Here is a 21,706-nt window from a genome sequence, read left to right on the forward strand (position 1 = left end):
ATGGGAGTGGGAGGAAGAGAGCTGTTAGCAGCACATATTCATTGAGTGGGGCAAGAAAGACAAATAGTGTCATGCATGGGGCCTGTTGCATAATGAAAGCTTGATGCATATTTTGGTGGCTTTGTTTGGGTATGGAAGGAAGGAAAAAAGGGAAAGTTTTATCAATGCTCACTGTACCTCTCATCTTGTACACTTGTTATTTCTTTCAGTATAATGGTTCTCGTCCAAGGGAGGAATGGGAAATGTGGCACCCGACTCTGATTGCAGAAGCACTCTTCGCGATTTCCAACATTTTAAGTTCGTTGCGTCTCATATCCCTGTTCACAGCCAACTCCCACTTAGGACCTCTGCAGATCTCTTTGGGACGCATGCTGCTTGATATCCTCAAATTCCTCTTTATCTACTGCCTGGTACTACTAGCTTTTGCCAATGGACTGAACCAGCTTTACTTCTATTATGAAACCAGAGCTATCGATGAGCCTAACAACTGCAAGGGGATCCGATGTGAGAAACAGAACAATGCCTTCTCCACGTAAGACAATCCCCTTTCCTTTTCTTTCTTTCCTTTTTTTTTTTTTTTTTTTTTTTTGCCATTTTTCCGCCTTTTCCATTTTTGTCCTGTTTTCAGCCTACAGCTTCATCACTGTCACTTGACTGTGAAGGCAGTGCTAACTGTGGATCCACCCAAAGGGTCAGAGGTGGAGGAACGTTCTTCTCTCGCTACAGGGTACTAGGAGATGAAGTGAAGTTAGGCGAGGTAGGAAAGAAACAAGCACACACATGGGATTCCAGGAAGTCATCTAAAGAGTTGGTTCTGAACTACTTTGGTAGCATTACATATTTTTAAAAGAATTAATTGGGGTGAGATAGATAATTCCTCACTCAAAATGTGGCACCAAGGTAATGAAACAGCAAAGCTATTCCTCTGAACGAGTGGCTACCAAAGCTAACTTAACTATTGTGAATCAAGGAAGAATGCAAACATATCTTAATGCACCCCCATTCATAGGTGTAATCTCGAGAGGGGACAGGCTGAAGGTAGGACTAGAATCCACTCTCCTGCTACATTAATTTAAGGTTTCAGGTGGGCCAAGTGGCACCCAGCACTAATTGGAAATGTCCCAGGACACAAGAGATAACTCATGATTCTGTGCACAAGTCCACTGCCTCTGAACACATGGAACTCCTGTGCTTTTGCTTAGTCCTGTCAAGACCTACTTTTCGGGGGACCTTCAAGCCTTCAGAATGGCTTTCATTTTCTGATAAATCAATGCTAAAGGAAATAGACAAGAGAAAACAAACAAGTACATGTCAGGCTGTTAGGAGCTGTCCTGGGCTGACCCTGAACTCAGTGTCCTACACCTTGTCCATCTCCACCCCTACTTCTGGAGAGTGCAACTCATCACTGGTATTCATAGCAACGACCCCAAGGTCATACAAGATTCTTAGTCATAAAACTAAGATACAATTTTTTTCCTTACAACTCCATAAACCAACACAGTTCAGTGGACTTGGACATCCTGGAAATGTGCTCCACAACAAAGGCCAGAGAAAAAAAGGACTGTTGCATTGATAGAGAAAACAACAACAACAACAACAGCAAAAAACAGTGCTATCTAGCTGATTCTTGTTATTTGTCTCTAGCAGCATTTCCTAAAATGGATTCACACAAACCACAGCTCAGTGGCATGTTAATAGACAGTAGAATGGAATCTATGATTAAACTTCCTGCACTAGGCCATGCTCCTTGTCTCTTTTCCCGAAACTCAGGGCTAAATCTTGGGTGGGAAACCAGATTCATGTGCAAGGAGAAGGGGTCCAAAATGGGTTGACAGAGAGATAGTGCTACTTTGGTTAAGCCAGCCTGGAGTGTATAACATCAGCTTATCAGCTTCCTAGTGCCTCTTGACTAGGAATGACTTCCTCTCCTGCATTACTCTAGAGACAGAACTCACAGCAACCTGTTTTCAACATAGAGAGCAATTGTGTAGTGGCTTGAACACCAGGAGACTGCATTTCTTCCCATCAAAGTGTTCAACAGAATTAAATACATGAATGAGAGGTGCCTTTCAGGAGGTCAGGTCCCTGCCAATTATGCTCTCATGTGTACTCCGCTGAGGAAATTTATGAAATGCCTCCTTGCAAGTTTGTAGTGATTATTAACACCCCTGTTGCCAACTGACATTTTGCTCCTATCACTTGCCTAGCAGGGACGATTGAAAAGAATGGGCACCTGTCATATACAAAATTATATCTTGGGGTGTCAGATATGAAGAAGCATTGTTATGGAGGGGCCAAATCAGCAGTAATGTTACCTCAACTTTCCCTCTATCAGTTGATATTTTTCCTCCGTAAAAGGCTGTTTTCTTTTAAATGCTTCAACTCAGGCATTCATTCATTCATTCATTCATTCATTCATTCATTCATTGAGGCTGAGTCTTCCTCTGTCACCCAGGCTGGAGTACAGTGGCATGATCCTAGCTCACTGCAACATCTCTCTCCCAGGTTCAAGCAATTCTTGTGCCTCAGTCTCCTGAGTAGCTAGGATTACAGTTGCCCGTCACCATGCCTGGCTAATCTTTATATTTTTAGTAGAGATGGGGTTTTGCCATGTTGCCCAGGCTGGTCTCGAACTCCTGACCTCAGGTGATCCACTCGTCTCAGCCTCCCAAAGTGCTGGGATTACAGGTCTGAGCCACTGCACCCAGCCTCAGGCATTTATCATACCTGTTAAAATACATGTTACTCAGCCAGGGAGTCAGAAAGATTCTGCTTTTAGAGAAGGGGGTAGTTTGTTTATGTACCTAGTGGAAAGTTTGGTACCTGCTTATTGTCATCCTTTTCCTTCTGATTCTCCAGAGATGCCATTGCTTTTCTTCTACATAAAAAAAAAGAAAAAAACAGGCCAGGTGCGGTGACTCAAACCTATAATCCCAGCACTTTGAGAGGCCGAGGCAGGAAGATCACCTGAGGTCGGGAGTTCAAGACCAGCCTGGCCAACATGGAGAAACTCTGTTTCTACCAAAAATACAAAATTAGCCAGGCGTGGTGGCGCATGCCTGTAATCCCAGCTCCTCGGGAGGCTGAGGCAGGAGAATCGCTTGAACCCAGGAGGCAGAGGTTGCAGTGAGCTGAGATCCCGCCATTGCACTCCAGCCTGGGCAACAAGAGCAAAACTCCATCTCAAACAAACAAAAAAAAAAGAGTGGCTATTCAGAATTGGCAGTTACCACATTCTGTTCAATTTAACCAAACTGGCTTTTTTTTTTTTTTCTAGTGAAGGATCAGTTTTAAACAAACATTGGGATACCAATACAGACAACTTGAGACAGTATTTGTATCTTTTAATCAGTGTAGCTGTGTGCTTCTGCTCCTCAAGAACTGGATCCATACAGGTTGTGTGCCATCTGTCCTCTTGAGGTTCAGGAGATTCTAAATTGAATATTTCACGGTTTGGGATGGCATCCAGAAGTTTTCCCTATGACTTTATATTTTGTATTATGTCAAATGTTATGGCAGGGCCCAAATAGCATAGCCACAAGTTTAGTTTATGTGGGCATAAAATTCTAACCAAACTCTAGACATAGGGAGTCATTTGGAGAAAGCCTGCATGTGGTGTTTTAACCTAATAAAGTTGATGAGGGAAAAGGGGAGAGGAAGCAAACATAAAGCGGGTAAAGCGTAGAGCATCTTTTCTATCTAAGGCGTGGCTTCTTCAGTGGACCAAGCTGCAATGCTGTATTGACATGACAGAGCCTCTACTTCTGTCTCAAAATGGCTCCAAATGATTTCTGTACTGCAAAATAAAACCAAACTGTGGGAAAAAAAATAAAGAGGAAGGAAGGAAGGAAGGAAGGAAGGAAGGAAGGAAGGAAGGAAGGAAGGAAGGAAGGAAGGAAGGAAGGAAGGAAAAAGAAAAAAAAATCTTTTCTCCTTAGGCATACAATTTAAGGGAAACTCACTGTCCTTGCTGACAACCACATGACAGTACAGCTGGGGGTTTGAGTTTGGTATTGTGTACTGGGAATACGTGGCCTTCATCTGCTGTCAAGAGAAATAATTAGAAAGACATTATCATTATCATTCTGAAGGCACAGGACTTGGGAGAGAAAAAGAAGCTAACTTGTTCCAGCCCTCACCTCCTGAATACACCTGGCTGTTTCACAGGCCCTTCAAATACAGGATGTCCACAACTAAATTCCTTATCCCTTATCTCCGTATCTTCACTTCCAACCTATATCCCCTTTAATTCCTCATCTCATTAAATGACACTAACCAGACTCCTAGGAGTCATCTGGGACTCTTAAACCTTCCCTCATGAAACACATCATCAAGTATGTCACTCAGCCCAATCAGTTCTACTTCTGAAATATCTCTTGAATACCTCTTTCTCTTTCACACACACACACAAACACCCCCCCCCCCCCCTTCCCCACACACACACACACTCATCCAACCATCCTGGTTCAGGCCTAAATCATTTCTCCCAAGGACTGTGGCAACAGACTCTTGACTGGTCTCTCTGCCTCCAGTCTGGTCTTCTCTCCAAACAATCTCCCACCTACTATGCGGAAGTTTCTTTCTAAATACCCGTTGCATCCTGGCCCCCATTGGCTTCATGCCTGCCAGAATATCTGAATCTTCTCCATAAAATCCTGCCTCTTTACCATAACACACAGGGCCGTGGTAATCTGACTCTTGCCTCTCCAGTCTTTTATCGCTCTCTTCCTTTGTCAACATTTTGCTGTTCTCCAACTACAGGAAAGTGTCTTAACCCTTCAGACCTTTGTACATCACATGCCATTCCCTCTGAATGGAATACCCATCCTCACCTAGCCAGCCTGGCAAACTCATACTCATCTTCTCAGTTGATGCCAAAGGACTACCTGCTCTAAAGCCTTTCTTACCCACTCTAACCCCACTCTCAGCTGCAGGCTTCTTCTAGAATATATGTTTCCCATGGCATTCTAAACACATCTCCATTATGTTACATAAACTGTTGTATTTCAGACATTTGTGCCTCTCTCTCCCACCAGACGGAGGCTCCCATCTTAGTAAACTTTGCATCTGCCATAGAGGGGCCTAAGACATAACAGTGCTCAACATGGCTACTGAACAATTGAGTGAAAAGACAAAGACGACGTCCAAAAGCAATCCTCTTTTTAAGCTTTTTATTTGGAGATAATTTTAGTTACATTGTAATTGTAAGAAATAATAGAGAAATCTATAAATCCTTCACCGATTTTTCCCAGGCGTAACATCTTGCATAGCTGTAGTACATTATCACAACCAGGAAATCAACACTGATAAAACCAGTGGCCTTATTCAGATTTCACCAGTTTTCACGGGTATTTAGAAAGAAACTTCCACACATGTGCAAGCCATTTGCAACAACATACATGGGCCTAAGAGTAATCTTGACTTTAATTATAGATAATCTACTTCTGCTTCTGTCCACCCTGCTCCCCAGGATGACTGAAGTATCTGGCCAGTCGTGTCACTCTGCTGATCCACTTTGAGCTTACTCTCAGCAAAAACCCTTGGCCTTTCTCCTACCTCTCTCATCCTGTACTTAGGCACTTGGCCCAAGGGCAAATCTCCACGTTGATCCCTACGTATTTCATCTCATTAGTTCTAGCCCCTTGCTCCGAGGTGTTGAAGTCTTTCTGAGTCTTTATCCTGTCATCCAGTTTATCAGCTTTCCCTCTAGTCTTGTGTCATCTGAAGATCTAAGAAGCATGCCATCGATTTCCATCCAAAGCATTGAAAAAACTGTCAGGCAGGCTTGGTATTCGCTGGGTGGAATATTGGGCAGCTATTAAAATGATACACATGAAGACTCTGTATATACATTAAAAAGTGTCTAAACCCAAAATGTGTAATTTTTTAAAAATCACAGAGATTGGGCTGGGCCCTGTGGTTCACGCCTGTAATCCCAGCACTTTGGGAGGCCGAACTGGGCAGATCACTTGAGGTCAGGAGTTTGAGACCAGCCTGGCCAACATGAGGAAACTCCGTCTCTACTAAAAATACAAAACTCAGCCAGGTGTGGTGGTGGGCACCTGTAATCCCAGCTACTTGGGAGACTGGGAGAGGAGAATTGCTTGAACCCGGGAGGCAGAGACTGCACACAGTGAGCCAAGATGGCCCCATTGCACTCCAGCCTGGGCAACAGAGTAAGACTCCATCTAAAAAAAAATTTTATATACATACGCACACACACACACACACACACACACACACATAGATAGATGTTAGATAGATAGAGCGATAGATCAATAGATGGATCCCAGGCCGAGAGGGTGGCTCACACCTGTAATCTCAGCACCTTGGGAGGCTGAGGCGAGTGGATCACCTCAGGTAAGGAGTTTGAGAGCAGCGTGGCCAACATGGCAAAATCCTGTCTCTACTAAAAATACAAAAATTAGCTGGGCATGGTGGCATGAGCCTGTAATCCCAGCTACTCAGGAGGCTAGGGCAGGAGAATCACTTGAATCTGGGAGGCGGAGACTGCAGTGAGCTGAGATCGCGCTATTGTACTCCAGCCTGGGCATCGCATGGAGACTCTGTCTCAAGAACAAGCAAGCAAACACTAGAGATTGTATAAACTATGATTGCAACTATGTACAATTAGATATTCAAATGAATAATCTATAAAGACAAAGGAATGTAAAATAACAATGTGGAAGAGTTAATAATAATAATGAAAATAATCAATATTTACTGAGTGCTAGGAACAGGCACTATTACAAACCAGCTTTTCATGAATTAACTCATGTAATCCTCACTACCATGCTATCAGGTAGACAGTGTTGTTCTTACAGATAGGGAAACCAGAGTACAATGCAGTTAATCAGGCTGTCCCGAATTGCATAAATGGTAAGTAGCAAAGACAGGATTTCAATCCAGGCATGCAAGCTCCAGTCTGTACTTTTACCTAGGGATACAGGTGTAAGTCTGGTTTTGTAAACGTACATAAGATTTGTTGTATACAGCTGCAATAATCATGAATACATGAAAAACTAAATAGGACAGAGCCGTGACCTAGCAGTCCACTGCAACCTTCTTCAAGGCTATTACCATTCATTTGCAGCTACTTCTACTTAATCAGTGGTGATTTCTCCACCCATCATTCAGCCAATATTTTCCTATCTTACTAACATCGATACACATGTAGTTCCCATCAAACACTCTTCTTTTTGTTCTGGTCAGGTCATAAAGGTTCTTAATGGTTATCTCTGGCTTTTCCTCCTAATTCCAGTCCATATCCTTCCCAATGCTATTATCACAGGATGGTGCTACTCGTTTGTACTTTCTTTGGTTATGTGTTTCTCCTGTCATCTTTTATAGACTCCTTCAATAAACATTTCTCCAACAATTCCTATGTACCAGGCAATGAGGATACCTAGGAAGATGGAATCCTTATCCTTAAGAAGTTCATAGTCTAATGGAGAATGCAAATAAACAATTAGAATAGCTGCTATTATTAATGTTTACCATATGCAAAGTACTTTAAAGTGCTGAGCACTTTACATGCAGTATGTTAGGTGATACAGTTATGAGGTTACGTGTATGGGCTTCAGAGTCAAAAGAGCTGGGTACAAATTCTACCTCTGATACTTCCTGCCTGTGTGACCACTCTGTGCCTCAGTATCTCATCTGAAAAACAGAAGAACAATAGTCGCTACTTTATAGACATATAGCCAAATATAATATAATCAGCCCTTTATATCTATGTCTTTTGCATCCATGGATTCAACCATCTGTGGATCAAAAATATTTTTTAAAAAATGAATGGTTCCATCTGTACTGAATATGTACAGACTTTTTTCTGTCATTATTCTCTAAATAATATAATATAGCTACTATTTACATGGCATTCACACTGTATTAGCTATCATAAATAATCTAGAGATGATATAAAGTATATGGAATAGGCCAGGCATAGTGGTTCATGCCTGTAATTCCAACACTTTGGGAGGCTGAAGCAGGAGGATCACTTGAGGCTAGGAGTTCAAGACAGGTGTGGGCAATATAGCAAGACACCTGTCTCTCCGAAAACTGTTGTTGTTTGTTTTTTGTTTTTTGTTTTTTGTTTTTGAGATGGAGTCTCGCTTTGTCGCCCAGGCTACAGTGCAGTGGCACGATCTCGGCTCACTGCAAGCTCCACCTCCCAGGTTCACACCATTCTTCTGCCTCAGCCTCCCAAGTAGCTGAGACTACAGGTGTCCGCCACCATGCCCAGCTAATTTTTTGTACTTTTAGTAGAGACAGGGTTTCACCATGTTAGCCAGGATGGTCTCAATCTCCTGACCTCGTGATCCACCCAACTTGGCCTCCCCAAGTGCTGGGATTACAGGCGTGAGCCGCTGCATTTTGAAAAAGTTAGCTGGGTGTGGTGGTGCATGCCTGTAGTCCTACCTACTCAGGAGACTGAGGCAGGAGGGTCACTTGAGCCCAGGAGTTCAAAGCTGCAGCAAGCAATAGTTGTACCACCACACTCCAGCCTGGACGACAGAGAGATCTTTTCTCTAAAAATAAATAAATAAATAAAAATAAACAATCAAAATGAAAAAGTATATGGGAGGATATGTGCTTACATTATACATAAACACTATGCCATTTTATATAAGGAATTTGAGCATCCATGAATTTGGGTATCTGCAGGAGGTCCTGGAACCAACCCTTTGCAGATATCGAGGGATAACTGTATATGCAAAGCACTAAGCACGATGCTTGGCACATAGTAAGAGCACAATAAATGTTAGCAATTAGTATTTATCCTACCAAGAATCATTGTTGAGATGAGGAAAACTTGAAATTGAAAGAGGCTATGTAACTTTCCCAACGTTATTTAATAAACGGTGGGATCTAAAGTTCTCTCTTAGGCACTCTCCTCTATTGTCTCTACAGTGTGATTTGTGCATTTGTGGATAAAGGCTTGGGTGCTATGGGAGCAAAGAAGAGGAGCATCTAACCCAGCCTGTTAGGAAAGGAGTTGGGGCAGGCTTCTAGTGGAGGTGGGGCTTCAACTGAGCCTCAAAGGTCAAACAGGAATTAGACAGAAAAGGAGAAAAGAAGGAAGTAGAAGCTAGAGGTTGGGGCAGGATGAGGGTATTCTGTCCAGAAACAGGAGCTTGTCAAAGGCATAGAGGAATGAGAAATAGCAGGTCCAGGGAACTGTAGAATGGGTAAGGATAACACCAAAGGGTCACCTGTGTTGGAATTATAGCTTTTGTTCCATTTAGGCTATCAACATACAACTTGGAAAATATAGGATGATGTCCCTGCTTTCTCCCAACAAGCCTTTAACTCTGTTCACCCTCTAGTTCTTCTTTGCTGCTCTGAATTAGTTCCAGAGGAGTAAATCCTCTCCATACTCCTTCTACTTTTTGAAGGAGTAATTCCTCATCTCAAAGACGAGACTTTCGGCAAATGTTCAGAGGACTGAGTTCCCATCTCTATTCCACTGTACACCTCTTAGCTTTGTGATCTATTTGTGGATGGCTCCCAACATGTGCAAGTTCTCCCTTAACCACCTGGTATGGATTTGTCTTCTGTGCATTTAATATCAAGTTTTCTTGAATCTTTGTGTCTTCAGTCTATGCCCCTTCTTGAGCTAGCAAGTTCCATATGTTTGTTTACTCTCTGCTAAATAAAAATGGACTAGTTGCTTTCTCTAAAATAATCCCTCTTTAAAATTGAAAAGATATTCTACGTTATTAAGATTCTATGGTTTGTCAAAAAGTCTTTCCATCCCTATGATGACTTTATTATAGACCCAGCACCAAGTAGTACACCCCCACCACCACCAATGGTGGCCCTTTCCTGTGTATTAAACTGAGTCTAGAAGTCACAGAACCTCCAACGATGTCTTACCAGAATATTCTTTTCCACCTCACATGCCAGTCCCTCATTTTACCTGGGCATGCTTTTAAGCGGGCCAGCTTCTCCTGACCACACTGTAACATTTTGAGAAACATGTTGAGACCATTCTCACTACCAACCACCAAAATGGAGGAATGATCTTTCCTGTCCCTCCCCGTTTTCCCCTCTTGTACAGTTTTATCTATAAGGTTTCCCTGACTAGAATATCAGCACAGTTGAAGGCAGATTTATTTATGCATGCATGCATTGCTTGTTTATTATTTATTTATTTACTTATATGTAGAGAGAGACAGGGTCTAGCCCTGTCACCCAGGCTGGAGTGCAGTGGCATGATCACAGCTCACCGCAGCCTCAAATTCCTGGGCTCAAGCAATCCTCCCACCTCAGCCTCCCATGTAACTGAGACTACAGGCACACACCACCATACCTGGCTTTTTATTTTTTATTTTTTTTTAAGATAATGGGGCTTTGTTATGTTGCTCAAGCTGGTCTCAAACTCATGGGTTCAAGTAATCCTCCCAACTTTGTCTCCCAAAGCTCTGGGATTATAGACATGAGCCACCATGCCTGGCTGAGGGAAGATTTTAAATGCTCAGACTTTTACTTTTAGGGAACATTTGTATCAGTCAGTCGAACAACTAGCAATAAACTCTATCCTCAAGCATAAGCCATTGCAATTTTAATTGTTGTAGGGCTAGAGGTGAATGTAACATCTATTCAGGAGAGGCAACTAATTCAGTAAGACCCTACCAACATATTGATTGCATATTTGCCCTAGTTTATGGCTTTCGTGTTTGTCAGGAAATCAACGAACACTTACTGAATGCATTCTGTGTTCAAGGTCATTCAATTTCCAGGGGCTCTGGTTCCTTAGAATGGCATTCCTACTCACTGCAACTGCTTTTTAAAATTCTGAGCTACAATCTGCCCTGGCTTCTGTTACCTAGCAGCTGTGCTAGCTGCTTGTGCTATTTACTGCTGGCCTCTTGCCTGCCTGATTGCTGGTATCTAATAGACATCATCAGGTTTTGACTGTGCCCTCCTAGCAGGGGCCAGATTACTGAGCCCCATGTATTCCTCATTTTTCAACCCTCTGCCTGGCTCTGTGATGCCCTGTATTGCCTGGCCCTGAAAATTTAGGTCCTGTGATAGGTCTGACTTGCCATATTGTCTGGTTCTTGTGCCCTGGCCCCTGAACTCCAGACTCTCGTCTTACTATTGATTCTCAAATGCTTCACCAGCTGGCATTTACTTTCACCAAACAAAAAGCAAATTTATTCCTTTTAGGCTATCTCTCCAGCAGTGTGATGCTGAAAAGATCATGGAATTTATCTATGATAATCAGAGAAGAGCCACTTAACAAGTTGAGAAGGGCCATGTGCACATTGCTCAGGCAGCCCTGAAAAGGGCCCTTGAGAGTCAGGTCAGTGCAGAGCACAGCCTTAAACAAAATAAACTAGCCGTTATTGTGCAGCCTACTGAATGCAAAATTGTCAATGGGATTGGAATCTTCTCTACTTTAATCTAATGATAACAGTAATAGTAATAGTTTACATGTATTCATTCACTTATTCAATAAATGTCATTTAGTGCCTATTATGTACCAGCTACATGGTAGCTATATGTCTCTGCCTCCATAGAGCTTATATTCTAGTGGAGAGGGACAGAAACTAACCATTTAAACCAAAAATCACTTAATATAATTTTATGAAGCTTCAAGTGCTACAAAGAAAATTAAACAAGGCAATAGGATAGAGAATAACTGATGGAGCTACATTAGGTAGAGCAACCAAGAAAAGCCTCTCTAAAGAAGTGACATTTGAGCTGAGACCTTGATGATAAGAAGGCAGCTATGTAAAGATCGGGGGACAGACCCACTTTCAGACAGAGGGACTCTTTTTTTTTCTTTTGTTTATTTATTTTATTTATTATTATTATTATTATTATCATTATTATTATTATTTGAGACAGAATCTCGCTCTATGGCCCAGGTTGGAGTGCAGTGGCACGATCTCGATTCACTGCAAGCTCTGCTTCCCAGGTTCACGCCATTCTCCTGCCTCAGCCTCCCGAGTAGCTGGGACTACAGGCGCCCGCCACCACGCCCGGCTAATTTTTTTGTATATTTTAGTGGACATGGGGTTTCACCGTGTTAGCCAGGATGGTCTCGATCTCCTGACTTCATGATCCGCCTGCCTCGGCCTCCCAAAGTGCTGGGATTACAGGCGTGAGCCACCGCGCCCAGCTGACAGAGGGACTCTTTAAAGCACCTCTCACTCACCTCTAAAATGAACCAAAGAACAAATCCCTAAGACTCTCAAAATACGTTGTGCTCATTAAGAACAACACATTTCGAGCACACTGAAAAATGCATCCATTCTTAAAGTAACATTTCCTATGTTCTGCATGACTTCCATAGGCTTGGGCAATGGCTAATCTCTGCCGCCCACGAGCTGGCTGCATTTTATTGCTGTATTCAGATTTCTGAATATAAAGCAAAAGAAACCCTAGACACCAAAAGCATATCATTGCAGTTACATGTTTGGATGTGAAGACTAAGAGAGGAAATAATAATTTGAGAAGCCATTAATATAGTGTTTTTGGAAGGGCAGACAGACCTAAATTTGAGTTCTGGCTCAAAACTTACTAGTAAGTTGTCCTTGGGCAAGTCATTCAATCTCTGAATCTCTGTTTCCTCATCAGTAACAACAAAATTTTACAAGGATCATAATGATGATGTATGTATGTAAAAGTACCTAACATGCTTATAAGTTTTCGATAATAGTTGAGTTCTCAATAATAAAAGCCTCAATAATAGTTGGTTAATGTATCATTGACAATTATCTGTACAAAGTGTTAATTTGAGAATCCTCAAGCTCCTCCATGCAGTTTACAGCTATCTGGGTCCTGTGAGAGCCACAAAAGAAGTATCAGAAATGGTAATTTGTTCTCATGTTCACTCAGCCAGCAAATGCCAGAACTGAGATTCTAACCCAGTGCAATCTAACCCAAGCATCATTCTCCTGCCTCAGCCTCCCAAGTAGCTGAGACTACAGGCGCCCTCCACCATGCCCTGCTAATTTTTTGTATTTTTAGTAGAGACGGGGTTTCACAGTGTTAGCCAGGATGGTTGCGATTCCCTGACCTTATGATCCGCCCACCTCGGCCTCCCAAAGTGCTGGGATTACAGGTGTGAGCCACCACGCCTGGCCTCAAGCACCATATTCTTAACCACAGTACTTATTGCCTCTGTGTAATTAGAATGGTAAAAAAATAACATGGTCTTAAGACAAAAGAGAAAGTTTGGTAGAGGAAGTAGCTGTTGAAATAAGCCTTGAAAATTTTTAGGCTATGCATAGACTGAGAAGAGGGAATGGTATTTCAGGTAGAAAAGCAAAGCTTAAGACATAGAAGTGGAAACAAACAAACAAATGGACATGGATGGTCAGTCTGTGTTAGGGAAGAGCCCAAAATATGTGAGATCACTAATCTATCAGTCACAAATCTGGCAGCCCCTTCATTAAGCAGATCACCTTTCATTTTCTCTCTCTTTTCTTGCTCTTCTTAAAGAATTAACTAACCTGATCTTTGATCTCTCTTAGGCTCTTTGAGACTCTTCAATCACTCTTCTGGTCTGTATTTGGCCTTTTAAATCTATATGTCACCAATGTGAAAGCCAGACACGAATTCACCGAGTTTGTAGGAGCTACCATGTTTGGAACATACAACGTCATCTCCCTGGTAGTGCTGCTGAACATGCTGATTGCTATGATGAACAACTCCTATCAGCTTATTGCCGTGAGTAGCTTTGCTTTACAAGGGTGCTTACTTTCTTTTCAGGATGGGGCAACATTGGCATGGAGTCCATTAGAAGCTCAATGAAAGAGTTCGTCTGCCTCCATTAATTTACATTAGCTTTCCTAGTTGTTAGAGTGAATTATTTCTTTCCAATGCAACTGAGTTTGGACTTTCAGTCTATAGAATCTTGATCATCTAATATAAGTTATTCTAGTGAATAAGATTTTCTAGCTACTTATTGAAAATATTTCTAAATTTCAGAATCAATTTTCTTGCCTCAGTGGAAAACTCGGGGTTTGAGCACAATTTGGCTACAATGTGTCACCTCACTCATCTCCAGGGTTAATTCAGCTGATCTGGTTCTCTAGCCAAGAGAGCCCTATCTCCCGCTTCACTGCAAACATCTCCCTCCGAAAACTAAGAATCACATTGACAAGGATGGTCTTCTCAGAGAGACAGAGAGGGGAGGGGACTACATTTTTTCCTATTAAAAAAAATAGAGATGGGGTCCTGATATGTTGCCCAGGCTGGTCTGAAACTCCTGGCCTCAAGTGATCCTCCCACCTCAGCCTCCCTAAGTGCTGGGATTACAGGCATGAGCCACTGCACCCAACCAGTGGCTATTTTTCAATCAAGTATATATAAGTAACTGCACTCCATTGTGAGGCACTCTTAAGTAGAGTCCATTGCTGAATTTTTTTGCGCCATCGTGTTACCATTTAGATCAGCAGTGTTTATTACCCTAGACTAGAAATAGTGACAATGTAGGATACAGTATCAATTCAGTCCCTGCCCTAGTTTTTTATGTCAGAGTAGCTATCTAACCTTAGCTTATTTTATTTTAATCTGCGTGTAATTCCTAGAAATTGAGTTTCGGCAAAGGAGTCCTCATTACCTGAGGTCTGATTTAGTCAGGCATTAGTAAATTTAGATGTGTACTTCCTACTATAATGCTAGAATACCCACTCTGGATCAGTCTGTTGCTGAAAGTTTTTGCTGTAGCAGAGAAAGTACAAAATAAAAAAACCCAAGTCTTGTCTTCCTTTCTAGATGCTATTTCTCAGATTTGGTTTGCCACTGAGGAGTTATTTAGCCTATAGAAAAGAAGCTTAAATTATTTGTTACATATACATAAATTAGATATATATGTATATGTATGTGTGTGCGCATATATATATACACACACACACACACATACCCATACATACACATTGTCCACATCTTAAATATTATTAATAGTGAATGTGATCCATTTCCACTAAGAACAGAACCAAAAAGGAATGGAGCAGGAGGCTTTTGAGTTACCTATTTGGGAGAAATTCCTAACTATAAATGGCAATGTAATAAATATATTCTCACAGGTGGGTCTATAGAATTTCTGTTATTGGAGAATTTTAAAAATTAGGATATAAAATTGTCTGCTAGGATAGTTTAGATAGTAGGTATTTAGGTGGTAGAGAAGGGAGAGGAGTGTAGTGGAAAAAAAGATTTGAAGTTAATAAACCAAGGACTCTAATCCTGGCTCTGTGGTTTATAACTGTATGTCTTTAGTAACTTACTTTCCCCTCTTGAGCCTCAGTGTCATCATCGAAAAAGTGAGGGTTTTGAAATCAATAGTTTTTAATATCCTTGCTAGCTCTGGCATCCTATGAGTCTGGGTGCCTACAGATTAACAAGATAGGCTAACAAGGTCCTTTCTAGCACTGAAATTCTGTTCTCCTATTGCATTTGAAATGCAATATAGTTCAGTTCCATTCATTCATTCCCCCTCATTCAAACAACTAGGCCAAGAACTCTGAAATGATTTATGTTCACTCCTAGTCTATCTCTATAAGGCGGCAGGGGCAGGCATGGAGTCTCAGGAGTTGACTTTTCTATCCCCTCTGCTTGGCATTCTATCCTTCACCCCTGCCAAAGATGGCAATATTCATGCAAAGGTATTTGTAGTTTTTTCACTGGGTGTCTGACAGCTGATTTTTCCTTGTGACAGTAGAAAAGGGAGAGGTTTTCTTGTCACCTAATGCAGGGCTGTGGTCCTTCTCACTGAACTCAGTGACATTGTCTAGGAAGGGTGAAAATAATCAACTCCAGTTCTCACCACCACCTGCTGGTAGTAAGTTTTGTTTTAATGCCACCTACTGCTGCACCCAAAGAAAACACATTGGCTTGGGAGGGAGCCAATGGTAGCTAAATGGAGTCTATACCATCTCATAAATCTGAAGTCATGGCCAACCATTCTGAATAATATCTTTACTGCTGTTGGATCCCATGGGGTGTTTTTACCATTTTTAAGTGGATTCAGTGGGATCCAGTGGGATGCTGATATCAGACAACCTGATTCCAAAAATATCTGGATCTGCTTAAGTGATAAGGACCAGACAGTAGATTTAATTTCATTTGCAACATCTCTGCTTCAGTACTGAATGCAATTTTTACAAGGTCCTTGATATAGGGAGGAAGATTACAGAAAGGGAAACCACTGAAGACAAATTTCTCCTATTATAAAGGTATCACAGGCTGATTCAGTCTAGGTAGGGACTGAGTTGTCAACATGCCTCACTATGAATCTAATTTGTGTACATTCTAGGACAGTCCTCAAGAACACCAGGTAATACCAATCCCTTGAAGGGTTAAGCTCTTTATCAGTGTTCCATGCAGGATTCAGAGCTGCTGGTGATGTGAATATATGGCTCTGTAGCAATTTGTATTTCCGTGTCAGAGGAGGCTCTACCTCAGTGTGTATAGAGTTATCCTTAAGATACAGTGAAGCAGGAATCACTCCAGGCCTGTGCTCTGTGGTCCCAGCATCAGCAGGTAAAGCTGGCCATATTGTATATTATTGCTATTGGCAATTAGCAGTTATTTACTTCTCCTTTTATTCTTATATCTCCCTCAATCTCCTTATTACTCCCAATGACATTTTTAAAAATGCATCTACCTTGTCACTGTTGTCCTTGATGTATAGGCAGAAGCTCCATCAAGCAAAGCTGCCCTCGGTGCCATGTTAATCAGATTCATCCATTTAAAAATATTAGGTGGAAGAGATAAGATCAGTCCCACAAAGTTCATTACCTTAGGCCCTATTCCTACCCCACCCACAATGGCATCTCTGTTGCCTAAGATTAGTCCTCCCAAAACATAGTGCTCATAATGGTCTGTGATAAAGCCTCATTCAGCAAGTTAATAAGAACCCTTGGTTTCTTTGGCTGCTGTGGAGTATTTGCTCTAATGCTGAAAATAAGTAAACAGCACTTGCTTCACTGAGCCACAGCTGCTGGATGGCTTGGGGAGAGTCCAAATATATGTAATTGATTGTCTCCCTTAGGGTGGCAACATTTGGAGGCCCAGATGATGAATGGACTCTCCCACTGCAGAAGACATTCATGCAAATGATGACATTCATCCAAACAAACCTGGCACCACAAGATAGGAGGCAGGACTAGAGAGGGCTGTTGCATACCATCTAAGTGCCAAGAAGGGCAGGTGGTCTCCCCACCCACCCCCAGTCATCTAGGACCAACCTCAGATTCTCAAAGCAGAGACTTTCAAAGCAGAGACTCTCAAAGCAGCACTTCACACACAATACCATGATTTTAACACTCTATCAGCAGGACTGATAACCAACTGCTACACACTGATATGGCTACTCAATTGTTAAAATATTGAAACATTTCCATACCAGTTGATAAATAGCTGTCACTCCAGCTGTTCCTTCTACGACATACCCAGACCTCCCCACAATCCAGCAAGCAAAGGGTAACATCTGGAACAGCTGGTAGAATCTAGGACCCTGTTCCAGCACCATAACTGGCCTATATTTGGATTGACTGGTTTCTTAAACAGTCTGAATATCACTATAGTAGGCAAAACCCTAAAATGCTCCCCCTAGATTTCCCACTCTAATAATCAAGACTATTAATATGAAGAGATACCACAATTGTGATTACGTTGTATTATGTGGCAAAAGGGATTCTGCAGATGTAATTGAGGTTAGTATTCAGGGAGATTATCCAGGTAGGCCTAATCTAATCACATAAGTCTTAGAAGCAGAGTTTTCTCCAACTGGTAGCAGAAGGGAATGTCAGTGTATTAGTCTGTTCTCATGCTGCTATGAAGAAATACCAGAGACTCGGTCATTTATAAAGAAAGGAGTTTTAATTGACTTACAGTTCCACATGGCTGGGGATGCTTCATTAATCTTATAATCATGGCAGAAAGAAAAGCACGCAGGTCTTACATGGTGGCAGGTGAGAGAGAGTGAGAGGGAAGCAGGAAGAGCCCCTTATAAAACCATCAGATCTCATGAGAACTCACTATCATGAAAGCAGTATGGGAGAACTGCCCCCATGATCTAATCACCCCCCAGGAGGTCCCTCCCCCAACATGTGGGGATTATAACTTGGATTGTAATTCAAGATGAGATTTTGGGTGGGGACACAGTCAAACCATATCATTCCATCCCTGGCCTCTCCCAAATCTCATGTCCTTACATTTTAAAACACATTCATCCCTTTCCAACAGTCCCCCAAAGTCTTAACTAATTCCAGCATTAACCAAAAGTCTAAGTTCAAAGTTTCATCTGAGACAAGGCAAGTTCCTTCTGCCTACAAGCTTGTAAAATAAAAAAAAAAACAAGTTAGTTACTTCCTAGATATAATGGAGGTATAGGCATTGGGTAAATACACCCATTCCAAATGGGAGAAATTGGCCAAAACAAAGGGGCTACAGGCCCCATGCAAGTCCAGAATCCAATAGGGCAGTCATTAAACCTTAACATTTCAAAATGATCTCCTTTGACTCCATGTCTCCCATTCAGGTTACAATGATGCAAGTGGTGGGCTCCCATGGCCTTGGGCAGCTCCACTTCTGTGGTTTTGCAGGGTACAGCCCCCCCATCCTGGCTGCTTTCACAGACTGGTGTCGAGTGTCTGTGGCTTCTCCAGGTACATGGTGCAAGCTGTCAGTGGATTTACCATTCTGGGGTCTGGAGGATAGTGGCCCTATTCTCACAGCTCTACTAGGCAGTGCCCCAATGTGGACTCTGTGTGGGGGCTCCCACCCCACATTTCCCTTCTGCACTGCCCTAGCAGAGGATCTCCATGAGGGCTCTGCCCCTGTAACACACCTCTGCCTGGACATTCAGGTATTTCCATGAATCATCTGAAATCTAGGTGGAGGTTCCCAAACCTCAGTTCTTGTCTTCTGCCCACCTGTAGGACCAACACCACATGGAAGCTGCCAAGGGTTGGGGCTTGTACCCTCTAAAGCCATAGCCCAAGCTGTACCTTGGCACCTTTTAGCCATGGCTGGATCAGTTGGAAAACAGGGCACCAAGCCCTTAGGCTGCACACAGCAGGGGGGTCCCTGGGCCCAGCCCAGGAAACCATTTTTCCCTCCTAGGCCTCTGGGCCTGTGATGGAAGGGACTTCTGTGAAGGTCTCTGAAATGCCCAGGAGACATTTCCCCCCATTATCTTAGTGATTAACATTCGCTTCCTCATTACTTATGCAAATTTCTCCAGCTGGCTTGAATTTCTCCCCAGAAAATAGGTTTTTCTTTTCTATCACATTTTCAGGCTGCAAATTTTCCAAAGTTTTTTTTTTTTGTTTTTTTTTTGTTTGTTTTTTTTTTTGAGATGGGGTCTCACACTGTCACCCAGGCTGGAGTGCAGTGGCATGATCTCAGCTCACTGCAACCTCTGCCTCCTGGGTTCAACCGATTCTCCTATCTCAGCCTCCTGAGTAGCTGAGATTACAGGTGCCTTCCACCATGCTTGGCTCATTTTTGTATTTTTAGTAGAGACAGGGTTTCACTATGTTGGCCAGGCTGGTCTCGAACGCCTGACCTCGTGATCCACCCTCCTTGGCCTCCCAAAGTGCTGGGATTACAGGTGTCAGCCACTGCACCCAGCCCAAACTTTTATGCTCTGCTTCCTATTGAATGCTTTGCTGCTTAGAAATTTCTTCTGCTGGATACCCTAAATCATATCTCTCAAGTTCAAAGTTCCACAGATCTCTAGGGCAGGGGGCAAAATGCCACCAGTCTCTTTACTAAAGTAAAGCAAGAGTCACCTTTATTCCAGTTCCAAATAAGTTCCTCATCTCAGCCTGGACTTCATTGTCCATATCGCTATCAGCATTTTGGTCAAAGCCATTCAACACGTCTCTAGAAAGTTCCAAACTTTCCCAACTCTCCTGTCTTCTGAGCCCTCCAAGTATTTAAGAAGTTCCAAACTTTCCCACATTTTCCTTTCTTCTTCTGAGCCCTCCAAACTGTTCCAACCTCTGCTCATTACCCAGTTCCAAAGCTGCTTCCACATTCTCAGGTATCTTTACAGCAGCGCCCCACTCTTGGTATGAATTTACTATATTAGTTCATTCTCACACTGCTATGAAGAAATACCCAAGACCAGGTAATTTATAAGGAAAAGAGGTTTAATTGACTCACAGTTCTGCATGGCTGGGAGGCCTCAGGAAACTTACAATCATGGCGGAAGCCACCTCTTCACAGGGCAGCAGGAGAGAGAATGAGTGCCAACAGGGGAAATACCAGATGCTTATAAAATCATCAGATCTCATGAGAACTCATTCACTATCATGAGAACAGCATGGGGTAAAGTGCCCCCATGATTCAATTACCTCCAACTGGATTCCTCCCATGACACACGGGGATTATGGGGATTATAATACAATATGAGATTTGGGTGGGGACACAGCCAAACCATATCAGTCAGCGATCTGGAGCACAAGGAAGATTTGATGTGCATTGCTGGCTTGAAGATGGAGTGGGGCAAGTAGTAAGAAATTCAGGCAGTGTGCAGGAGATGAAAGGGGGCCAAAGCTCTCACTATAGGAATGAACTCTGTAAACAACACAAATGAACTTGGAAGCAAATTCTTCTCCAGAGCCTCCAGATAAGAGCTCAGCCACATTAAGACCTTAACTTCAGCCTTGTGAAGGCCAGTATGACTGGAGTGGAGTAATCAAGGGAGGAGAGGGAAGTAGGAGATGGAGTCAGAGAAGTAATGGGAGTGAGTGACAGATCACCTAGGGCCTCATGGACCATTGGAAGGATTTGGGCTTCTATTCTAAACATGATAGGGAGCTGTGGGAGGGTTTTGAGCAGAAGAGGTACATGATCTAACTTGTAGTTTAGTAAGATTGCTGTGTCTGATTGGGAATAGACTAGACTGGGATAGGGGCAAAGACAGAGAGACCAATTATGAGACCATTGCACTAACCCAGACAAAAGCTGGTGGTGGTTTTGGCCAGGGTGGTCATGATGGCAGCAATGAGAAGTAGTCAGATTCTGGATATATTTTGAACTAGATCAGATGTGAAGTGTGAGCAAAAGAGAGTAGTGAAGAACGTCATCCAGGTTTTTTGATCTGAGTAACTGGAAGGGTGCAGTTGTTCATTACTGAGATGGGGAAGTGTAGGAAAGGAGCAGACTTGGTGGGGGAAGGAGGTGAAACAAAGATCCAGAGTTGACTTTTAGACATGTGGAATTGGAGACGCATATTAGACATCCAGGTAGAGGCATTGGGTAGGCAGTGGTCTATAGGTCTAGAGGAGAGTTCCAGGCTGGCAATAGAGATTTGAGAGTTACCAACATATGCGTAGTATCTAAAGCTATGGAACTAGATGAGATCACTAAGGGAGTGAGTGTAGAGAGAAAAGAAAAGAGATCTAAAAATGAAGTCTGGGGCACTCCGATATTTGGAGGTTGGAAAAATGAGGATGGATTATCGAAAGAGACTGAGAAAGAACAGCCAGAGAGATGGGAGAAAAATCAAGATAATGTGCTATATTATAATACTATATTATTCCCAATATGCTAGTAAGTCATATGCTAGTAAGTGGTACTGTCTGGATTTAAATTGAGGTAGTCTAACCCCAAGACCCACGCACAGAACCTCTACACTATCATGTCGACACTTACCTTGAGATCAAGAAGCACCTGAAATGCACTTTCACTACAAGGGCCCTGACAGAACTTCTTTCCTTTCCTCATTTTATCA

The 21,706-nt window shown here is 42.5% G+C and overlaps 1 protein-coding gene across 1 annotated transcript in view; it reads left to right on the forward strand.

The window, feature by feature from the left end:
- TRPC5 (transient receptor potential cation channel subfamily C member 5) overlaps nt 1–21,706 on the forward strand; it is a 298,874-nt gene that overhangs the window by 227,824 nt on the left and 49,344 nt on the right. Inside the window, exons 6-7 of the mRNA XM_023203039.1 lie at nt 210–532; nt 13,491–13,686. Of these exons, the coding sequence (XP_023058807.1) occupies nt 210–532; nt 13,491–13,686 (519 nt within the window). The remainder of the gene's footprint in view (nt 1–209; nt 533–13,490; nt 13,687–21,706) is intronic.

Source organism: Piliocolobus tephrosceles, chromosome 12 (genome assembly GCF_002776525.5).
Source record: "Piliocolobus tephrosceles isolate RC106 chromosome 12, ASM277652v3, whole genome shotgun sequence".
Taxonomy (NCBI): Eukaryota; Metazoa; Chordata; class Mammalia; order Primates; family Cercopithecidae; genus Piliocolobus; species Piliocolobus tephrosceles.